At 41.0% G+C, this 24,722-nt stretch overlaps 1 protein-coding gene across 1 annotated transcript in view; it reads right to left on the reverse strand.

The window, feature by feature from the left end:
* LYPD6 (LY6/PLAUR domain containing 6) overlaps positions 1 to 24,722 on the reverse strand; it is a 107,371-nt gene that overhangs the window by 15,106 nt on the left and 67,543 nt on the right. Inside the window, exons 2-3 of the mRNA XM_032638052.1 lie at positions 9,349 to 9,537; positions 1,756 to 1,854 (exon numbers count right to left, since the gene is read on the reverse strand). Coding sequence (XP_032493943.1) covers positions 1,756 to 1,854; positions 9,349 to 9,466 — 217 coding nt within the window. The 5' untranslated portion in view covers positions 9,467 to 9,537. The remainder of the gene's footprint in view (positions 1 to 1,755; positions 1,855 to 9,348; positions 9,538 to 24,722) is intronic.

Here is a 24,722-nt window from a genome sequence, read left to right on the forward strand (position 1 = left end):
GACTGCAGAAAGCAACGCGGATGGAACTTCTCTTTTTTTTTTTTTTGCGGTACGCGGGCCTCTCACTGCTGTGGCCTCTCCCGTTGCGGAGCACAGGCTCCGGACACGCAGGCCCAGCGGCCACGGCTCACGGACGCAGCCGCTCCGCGGCATGTGGGATCTTCCCGGACCGGGGCACGAACCCGTGTCCCCTGCATCGGCAGGCGGACTCTCAACCACTGTGCCACCAGGGAAGCCCGGAACTTCTCTTTGATTACCTGGATGGCTGGACACCTAGCTTGTGAATAAGCTGATCATCAGTGTCTCCACATTCTTCTCTTCCCTGTGGTCTTTTGGGACCCTACCAACATCTCTACTCCTCAAAGTAAATAAGAAGAACCTAGAAATGACAAAAGTGCATTTTGCTTTCTATGAGTGGGGAGAGGAGCTCCCAGTGGTTTCTGTCCCTGACTGTTCATTAGAATCACCTGGGCTGTTTAAACACACTGGTGCAGGGCCCTAACCTCAGAGACGTAGGTTCAGTTGGTCTAGAGCTGTGGTTCTTAATGCCTGGTCTCCGGACCAGCAGTATCTGCATCACTGTGGAATGCTTTAGAAATGCAAATTCTCAGGCCCCATCTCAGACCTATAGGAAGGAGGGGGAAGGCAGAACTAGGGGCAGAGATCTGTATTTAAATAAGCCCTCCAGGGAATGATGGTCATGCCGAAGTTTGAGAACCACTGGTCTAGGTAGGACGCAGGTCCAGGTGGTTTTGAAAAGACCCACAGGTATTTCTCCTGGGCAGTCTGGGTGGAGGCTCATGGGTTAAATAAATAGCACCGGATTAGGTAGCTGACACCTGTCCTTCATTGCGGTTTCCATGCTCTCCTGATGTTCAGTCCTCCAGGGGAAACAGAGTGCCTTCTGCTGGGGTGAGTAGAAGAGCTCTTGTGTTACATTGAAAAATAACAGATTGGTGTTGCTGTGTTCAGTCATTTTAATAACTGAATTAGATCAGCAGCGAAGCCCGTCTAACTACACGCTCAAACATTTGTCAATAAAATATCCCATCCTATCACCTCCCCATCAAATGAATCGACTTTCCTTCAAACACAAAACAGCCAATTAACAGTGACTCCATATCCAAATATAACCATCTTTTTTATTCAATAGGATAAAAGAGATCTGAACATGAATATGAAGCACCTACTTCATTTTGAAATGGGCCTTTGGGTCAAAATTTCATGCTTTGATTGGGCATTCATCTCATCCCTCAAAGAGAACTTAATAGTTTAAAAAGCTCAGGGTTTTTATTTGTGCGATGATGACATTGAGAATTCTAGCTTTCATGCAGTCTCGGGATAGAAGCCTCTGGCAAGATATGTAATAAATGGGATCTTTATATGAACAGCAACTCATGTTTTTACTTAAAGGAAGTTACTAGGCAATGACTAATGCTTCGAAGAGTGGATTACAGGCTGGCTGTTCTCTTCTTATCTGGCATTTGTTGGGCCTGGGGGTGAGAAGTATCACTCACCTCTTTTGGAGCTCCAACGATGCTTCATAAGAAAGGGGGCAAGTCTATGGACCAGTTTATGTCTCTGACAATGTTTGATGATAAGGTACTGATGTGGCATAAAAGATCTACTAATAACCTTAGACAAGAGAAGTGGTTGAGATTGCAAGCATGCCTCTCTCTATACATGCATCATAGTCAACAGGCCATTCACTCGTGGACAGCTCTGGGCAGCCCAGTGTGTCTACTGAGAGTTTACCTCGAGGGCAGTAGATGTCCGGAGCCCATCGGTTGCACTCATAATTGTCTGCTGCCTTTTCACAGGTGAAACACTTAAATCCACCAGGATATGGTGTGGCTACAAAAAAAAAATCAAGAGAGAAGATTAAGTTTTTAGACTGAGCACAGAATCCTGCATGGTGAAGTGAGACGCTTTTATTTTTTAAAAAGGATTCTCAGAATAGCCTGGCAATTTCTTAAAGAACTAAACATGCAACTGTCATATGACCCTGCGGCTGCACTCTTGGGCATTTATCCCTGAGAAATGAAAACCTACATTCACACAAAAATCTGTCCACAAATGTTTATAGCAACTGTATCTGTAACATCCCCAAACTGGAAACAACCCAGATGTCCTTCAATGGGTGAAGGTTAAACAAACCATGGTACATCCATACCACGGAACACTAGTCAGCAATAAAAATGAATTATTAATACATTTAACAACCTGGATGAATTTCCAGGAAGTTGTCCTGAGTGAAAGAAGTCAATCCCAAAAGGTTATATACTGTATGATTCCATTTGTGTGACATCTTTTAAATGAGAAAATTTTTTAAATGGAGGAAGTATTAGGGGTTGCCAGGGGTTGCAGTTGCCAGGTAGTGGGGGGAGAGTCAGAGGGACATGGGTGTGAGGCCAACAGGAGGAATCCTTGTGCTATTGAAACCGTTTAGTGTCTAGATTTGGTAATGGATACACAAACCTACATGTGATAAAATTATGTAGAACTAAATACACACACACACAGAATCACACACAAATGAACACAAGTAAAACGGGGGAAGTCTGAATAAGACCTGTAGACTAATGTATCAGCGTCAATAGCCTGGTTGTGATAATATTCCACAGTTTTAAAAAATGTTACCATTGGGGGAGACTGGGTAAAGTACATATGGAATCTGTATATTACTTCTTACAACTGCGGATGAATCTACAATAATCTCAATAAAAATGTCAATTAAAAAAAGGCACTCTGGATTTCCTATGATTTACTTTTATGTGTCAACTTCTGTAGACATATCATCGTGTAAATAAATATAAATATTAGGTTCAATCATTAAAAATTTCTTGATGCTTGATCATTTCTTACCTATAAAATTTCTTTGGTTCAATCGTATAATTTTATCTGGTTGGACCTGATATGGTTAAGAGTCTCAGGGGATAGCAAATACCAGCTAAGAGTCTTCATTGCTAAGATACATGCTGCCTGTGCAGAGGTGAACCTCCTAAGGGGCCCCGGGGGCCCACGGCCAATGTCTCGGGGCAGAGTGCTGAGGGCACATGGGGATGTTCCAGGAAGCTGCTCCTATCTTTCCCCTCCATTCCCCACTCCTGAGCTGCCTCTTCCTGCCTTCTGAAGGGATTGTCCTCCAGGTACTTGTATTCTTTGCCTTGCATTTGTGTTCAGGCAGGATGCATCCATGGGAGTCAGGTTCTGGAGAGTGCCCAGCATACCAGGGTCTCCTTGGTAATTAAGGACCAGGATCCAAAAGGAACGTCTGGCCAGGCCATCTCTGTTCTTTTCCCTGATGTACTTTCACTTGGTGCTTAGTTTTAATCATTTGCTTACTTTGTTGCTTAGAGTTTCGCCTTTCACAGACAGAACCTGTGTGTGTGTGTGTGTGTGTGTGTGTGTGTGTTAATCTGTAAAACTACCTGGCCTCTTTGAAAGCTGCAAACATGCAAACACTTCATCTGCAGGAGCCAACTGTTCTCCCTCGCAGATGGCTGAGCCTGCATGTCCCACTGGCGGAAATAATCATCTCAGGGTATATTACTTTGCCCACATGGAACCAATTAAGTATGTTATCAAAAATAAATGAAGGAGGAGGCAGCAGCTTAAGGCCAGAATTATGGGCCAGATATAACTTTGATTTTCACCTTGCTTAGAATAGCTGCCCATCCTCGCATTTGCTTGTAATGTTTCACAGAGCTGACTCTGACAATACCCAATAACCTAACATGATCAAAAGTCATAAACTGTCTAAAAAAGACAGGTAACTGAAACTTTTAATGGGCCCATTTGAGAGTTCTATGTTCCTCCTAGTGGCTGGTGACTCAAGTTCATAAACAGAATGATGCTGAGAGCAAGGATCCTCTTAAAAATGAGGGATGGAAAGCAGCCTAGGCATAGCCATCCAACAACTGCATTCCCAATGAGGAAAACTTGCTCTGGTTAAACATGCTCTATCATGTAATTATAATAAACAGAAATCAACTATTTTGTAAAACTACACATAGAAAATTTTTATGTCTTCACTGCCTAGATAGGTGGGTTATACTCGAGTTAAAGATTCTAGTTTAGGTAAGTACATGCCTGAAGAATTTAAAATAAATAGGTTCTCGGACTTCTCTGGTGGTTCAGTGGTTAAGATGCCACGCTTCCAATGCAAGGGGCACAGGTATGATCCCTGGTTGGGGAACTAAGATCCCGTATGCTGCACCCAACCAAAATAAATAAATAAATAGGTCCTCGTGTTCCAGAGGCATTAATACTCTTATGGACATTTTAATTAGATTTTTATAAATACCATTATTAAAAACCATACAAAATATTTTAGGAAATTATCCTGATTTGATACATCAAAAATAGTTTCACTATCCACTTTAAATTATTTAATATATAAATAAGTGTAAAAGACAGAACTTTAAAATAGTTTGTAAGATTTGAAGTAGAATTATTAAAGCAGGAATTTTGAAGAAAAGATGTATATAATTTGTCAAAGAACAGCATTTCTCAAAAAACGATCGTATTCACTAAGGTTTATGACAGCAAGCCAACCATAATACTTCAGCTTGTGTGATTAATTCACTAGAGTATCCAATTTTATCTGTCTGTCACTGCAGCCAGTAAAACTTTTAGCTGGAATGTTGGATTAGCTATTCCCGGAAACTTTCCCATCAAAGAGATAAATTAAGAACTTTGAATGAAGATTGACGATCCAGCTGTTCCAAGAATAAACTTATTGAAAGCCTAGCACTAATAAGTTGTAGTGTTCCCAAATTTGGATTAATAGACTCTTCAAAATTATCTTTTGCAAGACTAGTGACATATTAAATTAAATACTGCCATTTCTTATACAAGTAGGCCTGGACTCTGAAATTAACTCAAAGTGTGTCAAAATTAAAACAGGAATATGAGCTAAAACACTATGGTAGCAAAATGAAGCTCTGTTAAAAATCATTTATCTCTGAATGTGTTTATCAGCATGTATCATTGCCAATTAACCAAATGATCTCCTTTCCAGTGAGTTTTATTTTTAAGTCCACAACTTCATATCTGTTGCATTCTCAACAATGACAGTCTAATATCTGCTCATAGGAACTTGTATTTACACCTTGGCAGGTAGTACTGATCAGTGAATAATCAAACCCTTTTCAGTGACAAATCTCTGAAAACAGACTCAGCTTTCAGTCGATAATTACAGCACAATACCAAGAAATGGTCAAATTCCCCCCTCTGGAAATATTTAGCTAATAAACAAGGTCTTCAGATGAACAACTATCTCTAGTAACTTGCTAACTGATACTGAATCTGATAAAGAAGTTTTTTTTCAAAAGGACGGAAAGAGGTTTCTAAGAGATGTGCAGTTTTCTTCTTTGTTACTTCAAAGCATTACAGAGCAAGTAGGGTTTCAAATCGTTGTGGCCCCAGCTGCGAATGAATCTAATTTGGCTCCTGATCACAGAGTTAATAAGCTTAGTATTTCAGGGCATAAGTCCTTGGTCCCTCAAGAGAAGGTTATTGTAAAGAAAAAAAGAAAAGCCAAAGTGCCCAGTTACTTCCTGTAATATAATCTGTCCATTAACTCTCCTGGTCAGCCATGGTTCAACCGACCATAATTCATTTGCAAGGCATCGGAAAAGATTTCGTCTTTGTTTCCATCCCTTGGAACTTTTGCCAGGACAAAGGCCTTCAGTTACCAAAACCGTGGTGAGAAGAGATTCTTGTTTTGAACTGTATGCTGATGTGTAATGCATCCAAACTTTCTTCTTTTTCATTCTTACCAAATTAATTTCCATTGTTTTTGGAAACTGGATGCAAGTACAAAATTTCTAGAAATCTAATAAATTGATCTTCTCAGTCCACTAGGCAACAACATATTGTCAGTATAATTTTAATACCATGAACATATTTCTGATAGAAGTGCATTTCCTGGTACCTTTCTAGAAAGTCCCCTCACTCCCTAAGACTTAACGTAGTGTAGAATTATGGGAAAACTTCGCTGGCTCACTTTCTGGGCATAAACAAGCCCCCTGTAGAGAGATAGCTCTTTGGTCCACATAATTAAGGAAAGACTCAGAATATGCAACCAGAGGAAAACTGAACTTCCCAGGAAAGATTTCTATTACAAGGAATGAAAAGGAGGCCAAGAACATGTTGAAGTCACTTAGGATGTTAAATTCTGCTATCTTGTTCGGGGTCTAACAGCCAAATAAGTAGCTTCATGTCTCTTAATACAAACTCCTGCTTCAAAGGTTTTTATTAGGCTTTGGTATTTTAATCATGGGCTAGGAAGAAATTCATCATTTTTCACATGAAAAAGAAAAAAAACCCCATACACATGATAGAAAAGAATGTTACTGAGGACAGTGCCTCAAGTTTGAAAGCCATAAAGTTTATTTCTTTTAAAGGCTTAGAAACTTCAAAGGTTAGGGAACCAGAGAGCAAAGGAGATTAGTCATGGGAGGCTGAACTTTCCCAACCCGGGTTCCAATCTCATCCCACTTGCTATCTCTGAGGGCTGTTCGGGGCCCAGGAGAAATGAGTTTATGTTTGTCTGGTGTGGAAAACTTCTGTATCTTCTCACACCTCCAGCATCACTGCATTTCTCCTTGGGCAGGTTCTGAGCAGTATCTAATATTAATGGAATCTGGCTCACTCGCCGACCCCAGGAAAGCTGTTTGTGTCTCCATCTACAAAGTGAGGCAATTATATTAATAATTCAAAATCAAAATAATCCCATGTTTCCTTCATATATTTTTTGTGGTCTATGTTCTACAGAAACCTGCTTATTTGTGGAGAGATCGCTTCATCTAAACATAGTCTACTGGGTGCTGCTTAAGGGCAGACAACCATGACCGTTTAAAAAATCAAAGTGTAAAAACAAGCAAACAGCACCAAAAACTTCTGAAATAGTGCAGAGAAATGTGAAGTCAACTCTGCTTTAAAGTGGTCAGAATAAACAAAGTTATGGCCAAGTAGGAACCATGGACAGGAACTTGAATCCTGCAAGAACTTATATTCCTTGTGACCAGTTATGGAGACTCTGAAAGAGAACTCAGCCCAGACTTGCTGGTGAATCATCTACATACAACATAGTTTAGGAACAGCTGCTTCTACCCTTCTCTATATTCCAAAATCACATCAGAATACTCCATCAATTCTTTGTTTACAGTGAGCTCTCTTTAACCAGGCCATGGCTCTATATTTAATCAACATAGGTCACATGAATGGAACTTTTCCATCAATTTCTAAAGAGCACAGGTGATTGCCCCTCCAGCCTGGCAGAGCTCATCCTTCAAAGATCCCATTCTGAAATGGACTTTCCAAATAGAGGTCCACTCAACGCCCGCCAGCACTGACCCACCATACCCCTGAGGCACAAGCAGGGTGTGTTTGTTTTGTTCTTGGTCACTTAAATCCACCCCCCTTAATTTTCCTTTCCACCCTGCGTGTACAATCACAGCCTCAGAGAAGGCCAGGCGTGGGTCTGTTTTGAGGCCCAGTGACTTCTGAGTCTGTCACTGAAGCGGACAAAGAATTCCGCAGAAGCTGAAAGTCCTGGCAATCAAACCCGAGAGACTGAAACCTAGGTTTCTGTCCACCAACTGTAATAAAAAAGCATGGTTGTTTGGAGAAAAGAACAAAATGGAATCTTAGAAAACAGAGAAACTATCAAAGCACCTTCTTTTCATGAATGTTACTAAAATAAACTGCCCTGCAAAAACAAGCAGCTAGATAAGTTTTCCATACAACTAACCAGTAGGCACCAGCCTATACTGGTGAGAGCGTACAACAGCAATAAGTCTAAAGAAACTATTGGCTGCCGGTTAAAAGTATATCTGGGAGGGTGGGAGGGAGGGAGACGCAAGAGGGAAGAGATATGGGGACATATGTATACGTATAACTGATTCACTTTGTTATAAAGCAGAAACTAACGCACCATTGTAAAGCAATTATACCCCAATAAAGATGTTAAAAAAAAAAGTATATCTGGATTTAAAAAATTAGTGATGTACCTTCGGCATCCTCAGTTTACTGTCTGAGCCAATTAGCACAACATCGTAAGCAACAGGCATCTGATTGCCTGTTATGTATGTGCTAGCATTTTACAGATATTATTTCTAGTCCACAAAACAATGCTATAGGGTATGTATCATCTTAACCAAGTTAGAAATATAGAAATCAACACTTTAAAGATTCCCCTAACATTTATTGAGCATTTCCTATGGCTCACAGTGCTAAGTGCTTTGTATGCGTTCTTTTATTTAATCTTCACAAAGTTAGGGAACTTATTTCAAGTCAGAAGGCTATGAAGCAGCTGAGGGAGGTCCTAACCCGAGGTCAGGTGGACTCCAAGCCCCTGTGCACTCCTTGGACCACCTCTCATTCAACCAGAACACGGAGACGTTACATATTCTAACCATGCGGCATTGAAGGAGTCCAGGTGACTGCCTCCACCTTGTAGATTGCAAGATCCTCAAAAGCAAGGACTATGGTTGATTTGCCTTTACATTTTTCACGCCGATCACAATGCTTGACACACAGTAGAGGCTCAAAAATGTTTGGCGAACAGAACATTTCAAAAGAGTAATAATGCACCTCGGGGCGAATGCTAAAGGTCAGCCCGCGCACTACATACCCAGCTCAGGGGCATTCCAGCAGAGAGTCAAGCAAAAGTAAAAGAGATGAGATAAATACAGAGATGGTGACCAGTAAAGAAGGAAAGCTGCTGTGTTTCCCGAAGCGTGATCCTTAGAATATCGGCTACAGCGGAAGCACCTGAATTTCTTGCTGAAAGTAAAAATCCATGGGGACCACCCAGATAAGATGCAGTCAGACACTCCAGAGAAGGAACCTGGGACACACATCATTATACACTCCCAAGATAATTCTTAAACACAGGAAACTGAAAGGGATAGGGAACAGGAAGTGGCGGGAGGCAATTATGCTGAAACTGAGAATTAGATGCACAGACAGGAAGGCCAGCTATTATCTTGCTTATAAAGGCCTGATCTTTTACAAACACCTTCCTCCTGGGACTTGGTGGTTGACTTTGATAACTGACCGAGGGCTGGCAGAGTCAGAGGAAAGGGTGTTCAGAATCAGAGCGACCGAGGGTACAGGGAACAGAGAAAACAAGCCTAATAATTTACCTTCAAATACAAACACCCTGTAAAAAGGGGAGGGTAAAACACAACGCATGTTTCTGTCGCATGCGCGCCCCCCCGCAATTAAATCACCAGGTTTCGCCTGAGCGGAAGGCTGCCTCCTGCCGGCCATTTTTCAACTTTCAAATCTTACTGGGAGTCAAGTGACATTTCTGCAGTGAAGAGAACGGAGTCTTACTTGAAGGGTGGAGGTAGATTATGTCTTTGACGGTGAAGTCTCGGGACTGAGCAGCTTTCAGACAATCAGCCAGCAGACTCAGAAGCAGGAGCCAGGCCAGGGCAGGGCCAGCTTCCATGGCAGACCAAGGCGTCACTCATCCAGGGGGCCCGGGAGCGGGGACTCGGGACGGCGGAAGAGGACTTGCACCTGAAATACGAAGCCAGAGTCATGTCAGTGTCCAACTCGGGAAAGCCACGGAGACTCGGCCCAGCTCCTGTGATGGCGGGATGAGCTGGGGAGAAACAGGGAGCCCAGGGCACAAGGAAGTGGGTAGACGTGGAGAGAAACTTTACAGACTGTAATTTTAGAGTACTTAGAAAATTTCAACCCAAATCCATTCTTAATTAGGTTGCTAAAGCTCCACTGCTAGCAGTCCCCTCTAACATCCAGCAGAGATGGTATCAGGAAAGATTGAATTTTAATGAAACCCAGCTATTTTTGCCAGGAGGAAAGGGGTTGGCTGCCAGAATGCAACAATAAATAAGTCAGGTGCAGAAGCTCAGAAGCATTTCCTTGATACCAGCGAACGCCAGGTATGAGAGTGCAGCCTTACTGGGTCATGCTGTACAGGCTAGACTTTCCGATTTGGAAAAAAAAAGGAAAAAAAAAGGATATGTAGGTAAATTGGCCTCTCGTGAACCAAGATGTGTCTTTATAGCTCAAAATCTCCTCAACATAACTAACATTATTGGCTGTGTACTGTTGAAGTTATATATATATATATATATATATATATATATATATATATATATATATCAGGTAATTCTCCTCATAACCCTATGAGGTAGGCACTGTTATCATCCCATTGTGAGTAAACTGAAGTCCAGCAAATACATAGAGGAGTTGATTTAAACCCAGGCAGTCTGGCCACTGAGGCCACATTTAACGGTGATACTATGTTCTTCCAAAGACTGAGTCAAGGTATATAAACAAAACCTGAAGAAATGAGATCAAGGTGTCACTGTAGCACTAAGCAATCATCATTCTATCCTTTATTCAGACTCTGCCCTTTTCAATTAAAACTGAGAGCAATAAAATTTTACTAGGGTTGGATTGTCCAGCTTACTTAGAATGTAGATATATATCTTAATTTATATGCGTTGTTTGCTTGCCATTTTATTGCTTTTCTATAGAGTCTGTTCCTCATGTTCTATTTACCGAATACCATCATTCTAGCACCCATGCAAGGGGTCAAGTTAGATATTCACTTTATTTTAAACTGGCTAAAAAAACATAATTTGGACATTTTGTTTACAAAATTTTAATATAAATATTCAATGACATTTTAAGAACAGCATAATAAGATAATCCTAAAATTTTGCTGTCAAAACAAATAGACCAAGAGTAAATATATTACAAATCAAAATCAATAGAGAAAATCAGTATCAGACTAATCAGATATCAGAGCACAGTACAGAGTAATATTATTCAAAACAGGATGATAGAAAGTATAAAAATGAATTCAGAATTCCAAGGAGCTCAGACATAGAGGTATTTCATGATAAAAGCAATTTTTTAAAATTACAGAACAGGCAAATATTAAATAATAGTAAGATAACTTTATTAAAAATTGTGAAAAGATTAACTGACACCAAACAATGCACGATACACTCAAATTAACTCCAGATGGATTGGTGTGTTCTTTACTTTTTTCAAATAGACAAATTGTTAGAAAATAGAGAACTCTTATCACCCTGTAACTGTAAGCTTGATGATGCCAGCTTGCCAATTTCATGCTCACTACGCCCTCTTCTGTTTGCAGTTTGGTTCCCCCAAGCAGGTTTGCAATCATAAAGGGAAGGAGCTGCTCGTTCACTTCATAAATGTGACTGCCAGGCACTGTGCTAGGCACTTGGTTAAATAATGTGATGAGAAAACAAATATCAAGGATCTCTTTCCCTCTATGAGTGACAGGCACAAACATTATCTAATCTTAAGCGAATGCAATAGTTCTTCTGTGTACATCCATCAGGTCGGGTGAAGCTGCACCTGAGGGACAGATTAGCACAGAGCCCCCTGGACCCCTGAATGAATTGCACCAACACCCGTGTCCTCACAATCTGGGCTCAGTTCGAGAGGAATGGTGAGGAAAGCTTTCTGGTTTTATTTTGAATAATTTAACATTAAATATCAACTAGTTGCCAACCTAAGTTCTTTTTAATGTGAAACTTGATGTCAACACATACCAAACATTGCAAGTGTCTCATTTCCATTAAAGCATTTCTCAACCACAGTATTCCTTCCAGTTATTAATTTAAAAGTCTCCGTCTGCACAGTCTTTGCATAAGCATTATGTATTACTTAATGTCATCTGAAATGAACCTTACTACAACCTCTGTGGCATGGCTACCCATCCAAGAGCCTTCATTTTACAGCCTGTGTTGACTATGTGTGAGTAAACATACAGAGGGGAAGAGCTAGATGCCTGGATTTGAAACCTTACTCCAATACTTTCTTGCTGTGCAACCTTAAGCCAGTTACTTAACCATTCTGTTCCCCAGTTTCCTCATCTGCAAAATGAGGATAATACTACCTACCTTAAAATGTACTATGAGTTGGACACAGAGAACAGACTTGTGTTTGCTAAAGGACAGGGGGTTGGGGGAGGGATGGAGTGGGAAGTTGAGGTTAGCAGATGTAAGCTATTATATATAGAATGGATAAACAACAACAATAAACTACTGTATAGCACAGAGAACTATATTCAATAGCCTATGATAAACCATAATGGAAAAGAATCTTTTAAAAATGAATGTTATATATATATATATATATATATGTGAATCACTTTGTTGTATAGCAGAAATTAAGACAGCATTGTATATCAACTATACTTCAATGAAAAAAATGCAGCTTTAAAAAAATGTGCTATGAGAATTAAATAAATTAACATGTAAAACACTAAGAACAGTGTCTGTCACACAGTAAATGCCACGTATTAACAGTATTTCCCAATATTTTTACTACTATTGTTTTGTTCAAAATCAGTCAGTATAGTATTCTAAGTGAAAGTAAACATGGTACAATTAACTTTGGTTCAACACAAGCACACTTTCCTTAAATCAGAAAAATATGACAATGCCCAAAACTACTAAGTATGACAAATCACAATCCATATGTCTCCTCTACCCCACCTTTGGTCCCATGGCCAGCCAGGCAGGGACAAAGTCAGTGGGGAGAGGCCTAAATGCCACCAGCATTTTAATATGCTGAGGCTCACACAGACCCAGGGACTTCTTGCCATCCCTGTCAATGAAGCAAACACGTGGGTGCTGGTCTTCTACACCCTCCCTGTATTTACAAGGCCTATGTTCCACCCTCATGACCTCTACCATAGCTGCCTTAGTTAGATTTTACTTGTGTAAAAGATGTGGAAGGAGTGCAGGTCATGAGCACACCTTGTACCCCTGCCAAGGCCCACATCTCCAAGTGTGCTCACAGGTCCTACACATGGTGAAGTATCATGGATGAAGTTAAAACAACCATTTCATTCATTAAAAGAGATTCACCTCTACTTGGCAAGCTTGATTCTTTAGGCCGGATTCGTTTAGAGAAAGTTTTAAAACTTGGAGGGTTCAACTACTTTTTTTTTTTTTTTTTTTTTGCTGTATACAGGCCTCTCACTGTTGTGGCCTCTCCCGTTGCGGAGCACAGGCTCTCGACACGCAGGCTCAACGGCCATGGCTCACAGGCCTAGCCGCTCCGTGGCATGTGGGATCTTCCCAGACCGGGGCACGAACCCGCGTCCCCTGCATCGGCAAGCGGACTCTCAACCACTGCGCCACCAGGGAAGCCCTCAACTACTTTTTAACCATGAATTTTATGTGTTTAATGCAGAGTTTTCAAATTCTTAAAGTAGTTGACACTTTGTCATACCAACACATTTTACTCATGAAATTGTTCCTTCTTTAGCAAAAAAATGTATGTATTCTAGGCTTATGATTAGAAAAAGGACTGAAAGGACAAACACCAAAATGATGTGGGATTTCAGGTAATTTTGATGTTTTTCTTTTTGCTCAATTTGCATGCTCAAAAATTTTTGATGAGCATGTATTACTTTTATAAAGAGGAAAACAGTTTTTGGGAAAAATCGTTCTTTTCAAAAAGTGATTTGACAGAGTAATTTCACTTTTTATGCACAAACAGAAGTCAGCTTTTCACCCAAAGCCAATGAATATAGCCTTAAAAATGCCCATGTCTCTTCTAAAATAACAGAATCCATATTTGATAGAACGTTCCCTCCTTCCCTCTTTTGCCACACCCTTCACCAAGTGCCATAGGCCAGGTGCTCTGTACAGCAGAATCTGTGCAAGGACTAAAGGTGCTAAGACTTTATATGGGAAGAGCAAGCCCAGGACAACGAGGGTAAAGGAAAAAGAGAAAGAAGGAAAGGGAGAGGGAGAGAGAGAAGGAGGGAAAGACAGACAGACAGACAGAGGTAAAATGAAGCTAGGAAATATAAAGCAATGTGATCCTAGGTTACTATACAGCTCACCACTTCACAACAAGCCACAGAGAGATAGAGGATTCCAAGGAACAGCTGCACTCATTGCGGCCCACGGAGCAAGAAGGGAGGGAGAATTTATGTCTTCCTGTCTCTTATCTCCCATTGATCAAGGTCCACTCCACGAAGAGCCCACTCACCTGTATTTCAGCAGCCAGAGTGGAAGGTCAACCCCATGTGGATGGACCGCTGACCAAGAAAGAGAAAGAAGGTACCAGTCACAGGAATCTGAGCTAACACTCGAGGTTTATCTCTAGTGCATGTGCTATTAATCCTGATAAACACACTGTTTTTTTTTAAGGATCTGTTATTTTTATTTTAAATTTTTTTATTGAGATAAAATTCACATAACATAAAATTCATCATTTAAAAATAATACAATTCAGTGAGGGCTTTTTGTATGTCCATGATATTGTGCAACCATCACCTAGTCTAGAACACTTCCATCACCCCAAAAAGAAAGTTTGCACCCATTAGCAGTCAGCCCCAATTCCCTCCTCTCCCCACTCCTGGCAACCACTAAGCTACTTTCTGTTGCTATGGATTTGCCTATTGGGAACATTTTGTGTAAAAGGAATCATACAACATATAGTCTTTCATGTCTGGCTTCTTTCTCTTAGTATAATGTTTTCAAGATTCATCGATGTTGTAATGTGAATTCGTATATCATTCTTCTTTATGGCTGAATAATGTTTCACTGTATGGATATACCACTCATCAGCTGATAGACATTTGGGTGGTTTCCACTTTTTGACTATTGTGAATAATGCTGCTTTTAACATTCATGTACATTTTTTGTATAGACATATGTTTTCATTTTTCTTGGGTGTATACCTAACAGTGGAATTGCTGGGTCTTATGGTAACTATATTTAACTTTTTGCAGAACTGCCAAACGATTTTCCACTGTACCATTTTACATTCCCATCAGCAAAATTTCTCCACATCCTTATCAACACTTACCTTTCATTAAAAAACAATTTTTATTATAGCACCATCCTAGTGAATGTGAAGTGCAGTGTGGTGGGTTTTTTTGTTTGTTTGTTGTTTTGTGGTGTGTGGGCCTCTCACTGTTGTGACCTCTCCCGTTGCGGAGCACAGGCTCCGGACGCACAGGCTCAGCGGCCACGGCTCACGGGCCCAGCCGCTCCGCGGCATGTGGGATCTTTCTGGACTGGGGCATGAATCTGTGTCCCCTGCATCGGCAAGCAGACTCTCAACCACTGCGCCACCAGGGAAGCCCGTGCACTGTGGTTTTGACTTCCATTTCCCAAGTGACTAATGATGTTGAACATCTTTTCATGTACTTACTGGTCACTTGTATATCTTATTTGGAGTAATGTCTATTCAAATATTTTGTTCTTTTTTTTTTTTTTGCAGTACGCGGGCCTCTCACCATTGTGGCCTCTCCCACTGCGGAGCAGAGGCTCCGGACGCGCAGGCTCAGTGGCCATGGCTCATGGGCCCACTCTGCGGCATGTGGGATCCTCCCGGACCGGGGCATGAACCCGTGTCCCCTGCATCGGCAGGCAGACTCTCAACCACTGCGCCACCAGGGAAAACCCTGTTCATTTTTAAAATTGAGTTATTATATTTTTATTGTTGAGTTGTAAGAGTTCTTTCTATATGCTGAACTCTGGACCCTTTTCAGATGTATGATTTGCAACTGTTTTCTCCCTTTCCCTGTGTTGACTGTTCACTTTCTTAATGATGTATTTTGATACACAAAAGCTTTTAATTTTGATGAAGCCCACACATTGCTTGTATAAATAATTCCCTTATACAAGTCAAGCGCAACACAGCACAACACAAAAAAAAAGATCTGCATAAAATGCACAGTAAAAGAACTTGTCTACTTTATAGTAGCCAGAGCTATTTTCCCACTGCTCTTTTCCATGAGAAAACAGGATGGGCTGGACTATTTATTAATATCACCCAACTGCTTACATTCCTGCAGTAAATCATGAAGCACCACTCACTGAATTAGTATTTTCTAGGAACTGAAAAGTGAAAGATGAGTGACATGCATTCACAATTAGTCTAACTGCTACTAAAATATGGGCTCTGCTGATGGGGATGTGTTTTTTCTATACAGATTCTCAGTAGTTGATGGAGCTTTAATCCCTAAACCCCACAAATACCATGTTGGACATGCTCAGTGATTTGAAGGGTCTTTTCTAGGACTTTGATGTTTTTCCCTGGAGTCCACTGTGTCTTTGGAATGTTCTAGACATTTAGAAAAGATGTTGTGCTTCCATCTTGTGTGCTGCTATTTGAATATGTGCTGAGGATTCGTCCCTGACTACAGCTCTCTTATGAAGTACACTCTCATTTTCACAGCTTTGTGACCTTTCATTTGTTATTTATGAGCTTTTGCAAATCTAATACCACTCTGACAGATTTAATTTGTGCTCTAAATTACCTTTGCATGAGTTAACTCAACTGCTGGTTTTACTCCAATAGATTACTTGCTACACTCTGAAACAGAAAGAAAAAAAATAGTTCAAGATCTATTAGACTTCCTCCACTTGGGAGAAAGTTGAAAAGAGTTGCATTCTGATTTTTACTCCGTGGTACTACATAGTATAAAGGAGGATTTCTAACTCTAGTCAGATTTCTAACTCTATACTAGATAGTATAAAGGAGGATCTCTAACTCTAGTCAGAGTGGCAAAGTGATAGAACCATAACACAGGTCAAGTTTTACAAATCTACATTGTAATGACTATTTCATATAGAATCCATAAAAAAGATTACTCCCAACTCCTTAAACTGGTCACTGGAAGGCAGTGAAGCACTTCTGGAAGTTACATTGACTAAGGTACCAAGTACTAAATGACAATGCCTCGATAGTAAGTCAATATATAAGCAATTGTGAAGTAGAGAGCTAATCCAAATCTAAATGTTTTTCAGCGCTACTCACATTAAAATTGGAAATGCCTTAATACAAGAACAAAATGGAATTCTAAAGCCTGAAAGATCATGACAAATCTTATTTAATTTTCAATATATATAGACTACACTTTGTGCCTTAATGACTTGAAAAAGTTAATCCAGCTCCCCAAAGTATAAACTAAAAGCATGATGTCACAAAACTAAGTCTACTGAAATATATCATTTTGACCACAGTACCCTACCCTTCTCACAGTTTGGGGATTGCTCATAACATGTGGTGGTTTTAAAACACGTCTGCAAATTCATTGACGTGTCACCATTAAGAGGTGGGGTCTACATCTTCTTCCCTTGATTCAGTTGACCAGCTTGTGGTGAAAATGACACTGTGTGACTTTCAAAGCTGGGTCATAGAAAGTGATTCAATTTACACCCAGAGCTCTGGAACACTCATGCGGAAGCCAGGTTAGCAGTCTGAGTGCTCTGAATGCCATGCTGTGAGGAAGCTCAAGTAGTCCAACAGAGCTACTGAGAGTTCAGGAGGAGAGACAGCTGCCCTGCTGGCTGCCAGCTGCTCCAGCCCCCTCCCCTCCCCTCTATCCCAGCTCCAGCCACTGTCTGGTTGCCACTGCATGGAGACTCCAAGTGAGAACTGCCTAGCCAAGCCCTTCCCATATTCCTGACCCACAGAAACCGTGAGATAAATGAAGTAATGGTTACTGCTTTATGCCACTAGGTTTTGTGGTTTGCCTTATCTGGAACATAAGGAACTGGAGCAGGAGATTTAATTAGGAACTACACAGTTCTGCTCATGAAGGTAATTCACTTTTCACATTGGTTGCAAGGTACAGAAATCCAAATCAAACAAGCTATAACCAAAAATGAGGGGAAGGGGGTAGGGGGAAGAATTTTACTGTTTCACTTGACTGCCCAGCTTAGACAGCTGGACTTCAACCCTGTTAACAGGCATTTCCATCCCTCAACTCTGCTTTATCCCATCTCTTGCCTTTGTTCTCATTCAGGTCTTCTCAAACTGTGGCCAACAGTAGCTTCAGAAGCATTCCCAGCGAGGCCCTTTCCAAACCGTTCCAGGGAAAGCCTTAAAAAGGAGGGAGGTCCATCCTTGGATCATAACTGGCCAGGGGAGTGTGGCATTCCAATTGGCCAGGGCTGGGCCACTAGCAGGTCATTGAGACAAGCACACAGTGTCAACTTCATGGAAATCGCATGGTTTGAGAATATAGGAGATATTGGTTTCCCAAAGGAAAATCTAGGTGTTATCAGCTGAAGAAGAAAAACTGGATGATGGGCTAGCAGAATCACACAGATGTCCACTACAACAAACAACACAGACTTCTAAGTAACCTCATTAGCCTGGAAGTGCAAAATAAAGCTAACAGTAGTTCACGTGGCCATTTCTGCAAATGCCAGAAGGTGGGGAGGTTACCTATTGACATGATTTGCTTCTGTAAAAATGGAATATCATTCCATTACAACGTTCAAATCAAAATATGAGGTTTAAACAATGAAAATATAGGTCAAGTGGGCATATGGAATCAGTTTTGGCCTATACTTTCCCCTTCGTATGGGAATGGTTCTTCTATTGACATACGTCATGTGTTGCTATTGGGAAGCACCTTGTTCTCACATGGTCCATCCTACAGGCCACTGTCATTTGGGCCAGGGTTGGACGTCTGATCCAAGCCAAGCCCATCAGAGTTCTTCCTGGTATTTTTCAAGCCAGAATTGGGAAAAGACAATCAGCCCTCTCTGAAACAGAAGCCCCCAAGAAGTAAAACTCAGAAACATGTGTATGTCCTGTTCCTCCCCATGTGGAAGGAGAAGATGAAAATGAAGCTTGCAGGCCAACAGAGACAGAGAGGAGAGATGCAGAGAAAAGCCCAAGCTACATGCAACCCTTGCCTTTTTAGCCAATTTTTAACTCTTCCCTTAGAAGCTTCAGTCTCCATCCAATAAATACCCCTTTTGTCCAAACTAGTTTGAAGTGGCTTTCTGTCCCTTGAAATCAGGAGCCCTGACCAATTCAAGAGTCTTCCAAAAGGGTCCAGACACCAGGTTATATTTTCCTTTGTAACAATTATGCACTTTACAATAATATATCTTTAAGGCCTATCAACTAAAAGGTTAGAGTTGGTTTTTTAAAATGTCAATAATAGAAAACCAAGCAGAGATTATCTCTTTTAGACTTCATAGACACTGATGTTTCATTTCCATAACCCACAGGGTGATAGATTTTTACGTATTCCCAATTTAAACTGAGGATCTATTTGCATAAAAATCAGTGCTGTAAAAAGGTGTGTATTTCTTTTTCAGAAACCTCTTGGCAAGGGCTTGAGTTATAGGGGAAAGCTACCTTTCTATTTTGCCCCAATGTGATTTAAAGGTCAAATGCATCAAAAATGCTTCAATTCCTGAAGGATAAATGATGCTGGCTGAGTATGCCTAGCAGTATGTTCACATTTCTAAAAGATGTTGCATTAACTCTCTTCTGCTTGTGGACTGTATGCTTGTTTGCTTCCTCTATCAATTTGGAGGTTCTAGAGAACTGACGAGAAGGCATTTTGAAGTGCAAACAGCCATAAGGGGATAAAGTCAAAGAACTCTCCAGGCAGGAATGGGACACTGGGTACATTTCAGCTACAGCCTGCCATTTTTTTTTTACTTGGAAGGGAGTAGCGGTTTGGAGAAATTTTTGCTTTTGTGTCTTTTATTAAATGTTTCTCTATGTTTAAAAACGTCCTGTTTTCAATTTATTGTTTTCTAGGAATTTCATCTTAGAAACCTTCCAAAAATGTGAAAGTTCAAAATGTACTCAGAAACAATATGATAGTTATAAGTGGATTAAATCGCAAACACATTTGCTCTTGGGTTCCAAATAACCCAGTTCCAAATCCAACATTTGGATTACTGGGCATATGCCTTCCACCTCTTGACCAAAAAAGAGTTACCTTGGTACTGTACAGAGGCAGTCTTCTCCGTATTTGCAGTGGTGCGTTCATGTTTCCCCTGCTAATTTAGAGTGTTTCCAAAACTTCAGTAATAATCAGTTAGAAAGCTGACACTGCCTGCTGTGAATCCATGGGGAAGTTCTGCAGTGTTTGAACCAAGTTTTATCGGCAGGGACCATTGCATGGTGTTTGGGGTCACTTTGTTTCGGTTTTAGAGACCTGGTGTGAAGATTCTTTTTGAGACCTTGAGGCCTATTAATTCTTCATATCACCCCTCCCAGTTACCTTGGCCACTGCCACGCTCACCCACATTAAGTGATGTCTGCCTCTCCTGCCTCCTCTTACCATGTTCTCTGAAAGTCAGATGTAAACAAATGACCCCACATCTCTAACCTCTTCATGAACTATTCCTTCCATTGCTTTATGCATGGACTAAAGCCTGGCTCACAGAGAAAATACCACTTCCTCTTGGACTTCTGTGGTGGAGGGTGCTCATCCTTCCAAGCCCCATGGATCCTGGGGACAGGAGGTCACCAAAATGCCTCTCCCTCCCACTGCAGCCTACAAAACATTGCTCTTCCTCTTCAAACGATTTTCCTCCTCCTCTCAAAGGCTAAACCAACTGCCCTTGTGGCTGTTGTGAAGCGGTTGGAGAATATTAAGAATATGGCCCACATCAACCATTAACAATGACTCAGACTTATCTTGATTCTCACCCAAGATTCAGAAGAACCAACCCATCTTAAATCTTATTTACTGTCTTGCATGGAATAGGGTTTTGCCCAGGGTTCCAAGAATCCAAATCAAATTTTTGTCAAAATGGCCTTGAAGATTGTTTCCATTTAGCCATGAATAACTCAAGTTTAAGAAGACTGTGTAACTGCTAGTTTGATAGGTGTGGTGAGCCCCTTCAGGATTTCTTACAGTGTAGGAAAGCCAGCCTGTGCTCTCCCTTCTTGTGGGAAAAATGAAAAAAGGAAAAACAAAAATCAAACAGCCAACATTGAAACAATGGCTTAAGTAAAAACCCTATGGCTATATTTTTTTCAAATCACTGGGCTCTTTGTAGCTAACTATAGACAGTCCCCAGTTTACAATGGTTCAACTTAACGATTTTTCCACTTTACAATGGTGCAAAAGCGGTAAGCATTCAGTAGAAACTGTATTTCAATTTTGAATTTTGATCTTCTCCCAGGCTTCTGATTGACAGGGCTGGTGATACGCAGTACCATCCTCCCTCCTGATTCTGGGCAGCAGCCGTAGCTCCCATCAGCCATGCCATCAAACAACCGATACACTTACAGCCATTCTGTATCCAAACAACCATGCTGTTTTCCACTTTAAGTACAGTATTCCAAAAAACTGCATGAAATATTCAACACTTTATTATAAAATAAGCTTTGTGTTAGATGATTTTGCCCAACTGTAGGCTAATGCAAGTGTTCTGTTTAAGGTAGGCTGGGCTCGGCTATTATGTTCCGCAGGTTAGGTGCATTAAATGCATTTTTGACTTAGGATATCTCAACTTATGATAGGTTTTTCAGGACCTAACCCCACAGTAAGTCGAGGAAGACATGTACTAAATCTTAACCAATGTTTCTCATTTAATAAGTAATATGTTTTTTAAAAGCAAATCTATCCATGCATTCATCCTCCAAGTTTCTGATCAACCAGCACCTTGAGCTACACACAGTATGTCTCTCTCCAGATTGCTCAAAGATCATCGATTTCATTTTTGTGAAAGGGTATTGGGGTCTGCTAAAACTCACAGTGTAAACTATAACTTGACTTTTCAAGAACACCACAGATTAGCACAGTCATTTTGAGGAAGGAAGGATTTCCTCACCCTGGGTTTAAAGGCACAGGAATGTATCAAATGACCCCCTAACTCTATGTCATTGAGGTAGGCATTCTTCCTTTGTCACACACCGTCTTCATTTATAAGTCTCCATAAATAATAGCTACTAAAGTAGTCTACTATTGTAGCAAAACAGACTCTAATAAGATTTTATATAGTATTCATTCAGGCAGAAAAAGATGTAGGAGTTATTAATAAAATAAAATTGTCCTTGATAATAGAAACTTTTTTTGTTTTTGCATCTAAATGAATTCCCTTCTTACTGAGTAGCTTCTTTTGGATAAGGAAATGTAGGTATCTAGACAGACCCTGCTCCCTGACTGCTGACACTGTGTTCAGCCATGTGAGAGTAAGATTCCTCTCCCCTATTCCTTTTTTTTTTTTTTTTCCCTATTCCTTTTTAATGTTTTCCTATTTCTGTTCCTCAATTGTCCCCCTTGTTTTCCATTTCACTTGTTAACTCATTCATTCATTCATTATCCTCCATCTAGGTGGATATAGATAACATTTTCTGTTAGATTGGGTTGGCCAAAAAGTTCGTTCGGATTTTTCTATAAGACGTTACGGAAAAACCCAAATGAACTTTTTGGCCAACCCAATACATGTTAATAGCTCCAGCTTAACACACAAATTCTTCAACTCTATTAGTAAAATCATTAATGCAAATTCTTAAAAATCTCTTTAAAAAGAGAGATGATGCATCTTTGAGTCATTTAGTCAAGCACGATCATGGTATAATGTTGACCTTCTGTCCTTACAACCAAGGCCACTTGTCTGTAAGATGCCAAATAGAGGAGCCAGCTAACACAATGACTGTACCAACCCTACACAGGCCCTTTGGGGAGGACGTCACAAGACATTATCAGTGAAACCCAATCAGAGGTCCATACTCCTTCCTACCAACAAAGCAGCTTAACTGGAAAAAGGAAGAAAGGAAGAAATGGAGATAGGGATGACCCATTTCATTTTATAAAGATACAGTTAACCTCTAGGTTCATACGAACAATCATTCAAGTATACTAGTAATAGGACACAGGAAATAAGAGGGACTGGAGAAAACAAAAGATGTTAAAATTCCCAAGTGTCTTAGCCAGAGGTAAATTTATCATGTAGTGAAGGGTAAGCCTCAGGGGTCCCTGATTGCATGGGCCTCTGCCAAGACCCTTTTCTAATGTTAGGATTCTAATTCATATATTCTTTTCCTTAAGGAGAGGTCCCCCCTAAAACCTCTGGATCAGCCACCCCTGGCCAGAGTAATACAAAAAAACAACTTTTACCACTCCTAATATTCTTGCTTTTTTTCCTGCGGGGAGTCAGGTTAATAAATAAAAATACATGCTGTCTGTCATTCTACTCTCAGGGAAAGGACAAAAAGAAAAAGAGGTAAATCCAGCACATTCACAAAGGCAGGCCTTCTCAAAATTGGGGAAGTGGTATTACAGCTGGAGAAAGCAATCAACCAACCAAGTAACTCCGTCCCTCTTGGCCAGTCCTGCAGCACTGCGTGTGGGCAAATCTCCTAGAACCACTCCATGGGAAAAAGAATGCTAGGGCGCCTCTAAGGCGATGGGGCAACTAAAGTGAAGAGAATTAACATGTGCTTTTTAACTACTTTAAGAAGGGTCAGAGAAACAACATCTTATCACCCAAAAGCAGGGGCAGAGGCACTGGGACTGGAAAGGAGGCCACTCTAAGGGGAGCCACACGGCCACAGCCAGCAGTGGCACGCAGGGCTGACCGGGCACTGGGCAATAGAGCAGAGAGGATGTTAAGTGCCAGCTCCAGAGCCAGGAAGACCCCAGACCCCTCTACCTCCCACCTAGGACTGTTTTGAGGACAAAGAGATAATGCCTGGATGACTGTGGAGCAGGTGTTAAGGGCACAGGTTCTGGAGCCAGCCCAGGTTAGAATTTTGACTCTGCTCCTGATTGCTGACTGACTGCGGGCAGGTTTCTTAAACTCCTCTCTGTACCTCAGTTTCCTCATCTGCAAAATGGGGGAAATCATACTGCCTATGTCAAAGGGCTCTTAGGAGGACTAAAGGAGATAATACACATAAAGCACTTTGAATCATACCTAGTGCATGCCTGCCGGCTAATATAATTCTCAAAATCAGTGTCTAGTGGCCTAGCGAAGCATCCGGTTACTCATTTGGGTCTAGACGCTGGTTCGGAACTGTCTTCTCTCCAGTTCAGAAAGGAGATGTGAAAGGTCTTCAAAAAGGAGCCTATGCAATGTCGTGTTCTATCAGGAGAAATCGAAAGCCCAAGTTGCTTGTCAGATTTTCTAGCTGATCCCAGACTAAGGTCAGCATCCTGCCATGACAATAAAAACAGAGGGCAGGTGAATTACATGAGGCAGGCAGGGGAAGGTCTAGGGCAGGATTTCTCAAATTTGAAAACTGCTTTCTCCTTTAAAGAGAAAATAGGCTCACAGACAGAACCTTTCCTACCCCCACTGTCAACTAATTTAACCCTTATTATAATAATTATACTGCTACTCAGATATACACAGATAGAAAACTAGGGTTAAGTTCCTTTAAAGCCCATGTCATAGCTTTAAAGCTAAACAAAAATTGCCAAATATAAATAAAATCACATTCAAATTAAATGCAATAATTAAATAAAAGGGAAAATGACATACCATTTACTGAACATTTACCACAGGGTTGCACATTATGAAGTTGCCACTATTTGATCATTCTGCCCTACGAAGATGGTAATTTCACATAGTTCGACCCAACACGTGTGAGGCACTGAGTGCTTTCTATATTCCCCACAACACTATGAACTAGGCACTACTATTGCCCCATTTTCCAGATGCGAAAACCGAAGCACCAAGAAATAAGGACACACATTTTAAAATCTTCTTCAGAACTGGCAGATGCCCGAGGACTCAGCTGCAGACGCCTAGAGACAAGCAGACACATCTTTGGGAAGCCCTGACCTAGGAGGCACTTACACACCAGGGGTGGGGTGATGGAGGCAGAGCCAGGCCCAGAAAAGAGTGTGTTCGGGCAAACTTCAGTGAGAGCTAGAAGGACACCAAGTCGGGGACAGCATCTCCTGCTGGAAGGAAGGGGCCACCAAAGACCATCTTGACTTGGTGTCC

The sequence above is a fragment of the Phocoena sinus genome, chromosome 7 (assembly GCF_008692025.1).
Source record: "Phocoena sinus isolate mPhoSin1 chromosome 7, mPhoSin1.pri, whole genome shotgun sequence".
Taxonomy (NCBI): domain Eukaryota; kingdom Metazoa; phylum Chordata; class Mammalia; order Artiodactyla; family Phocoenidae; genus Phocoena; species Phocoena sinus.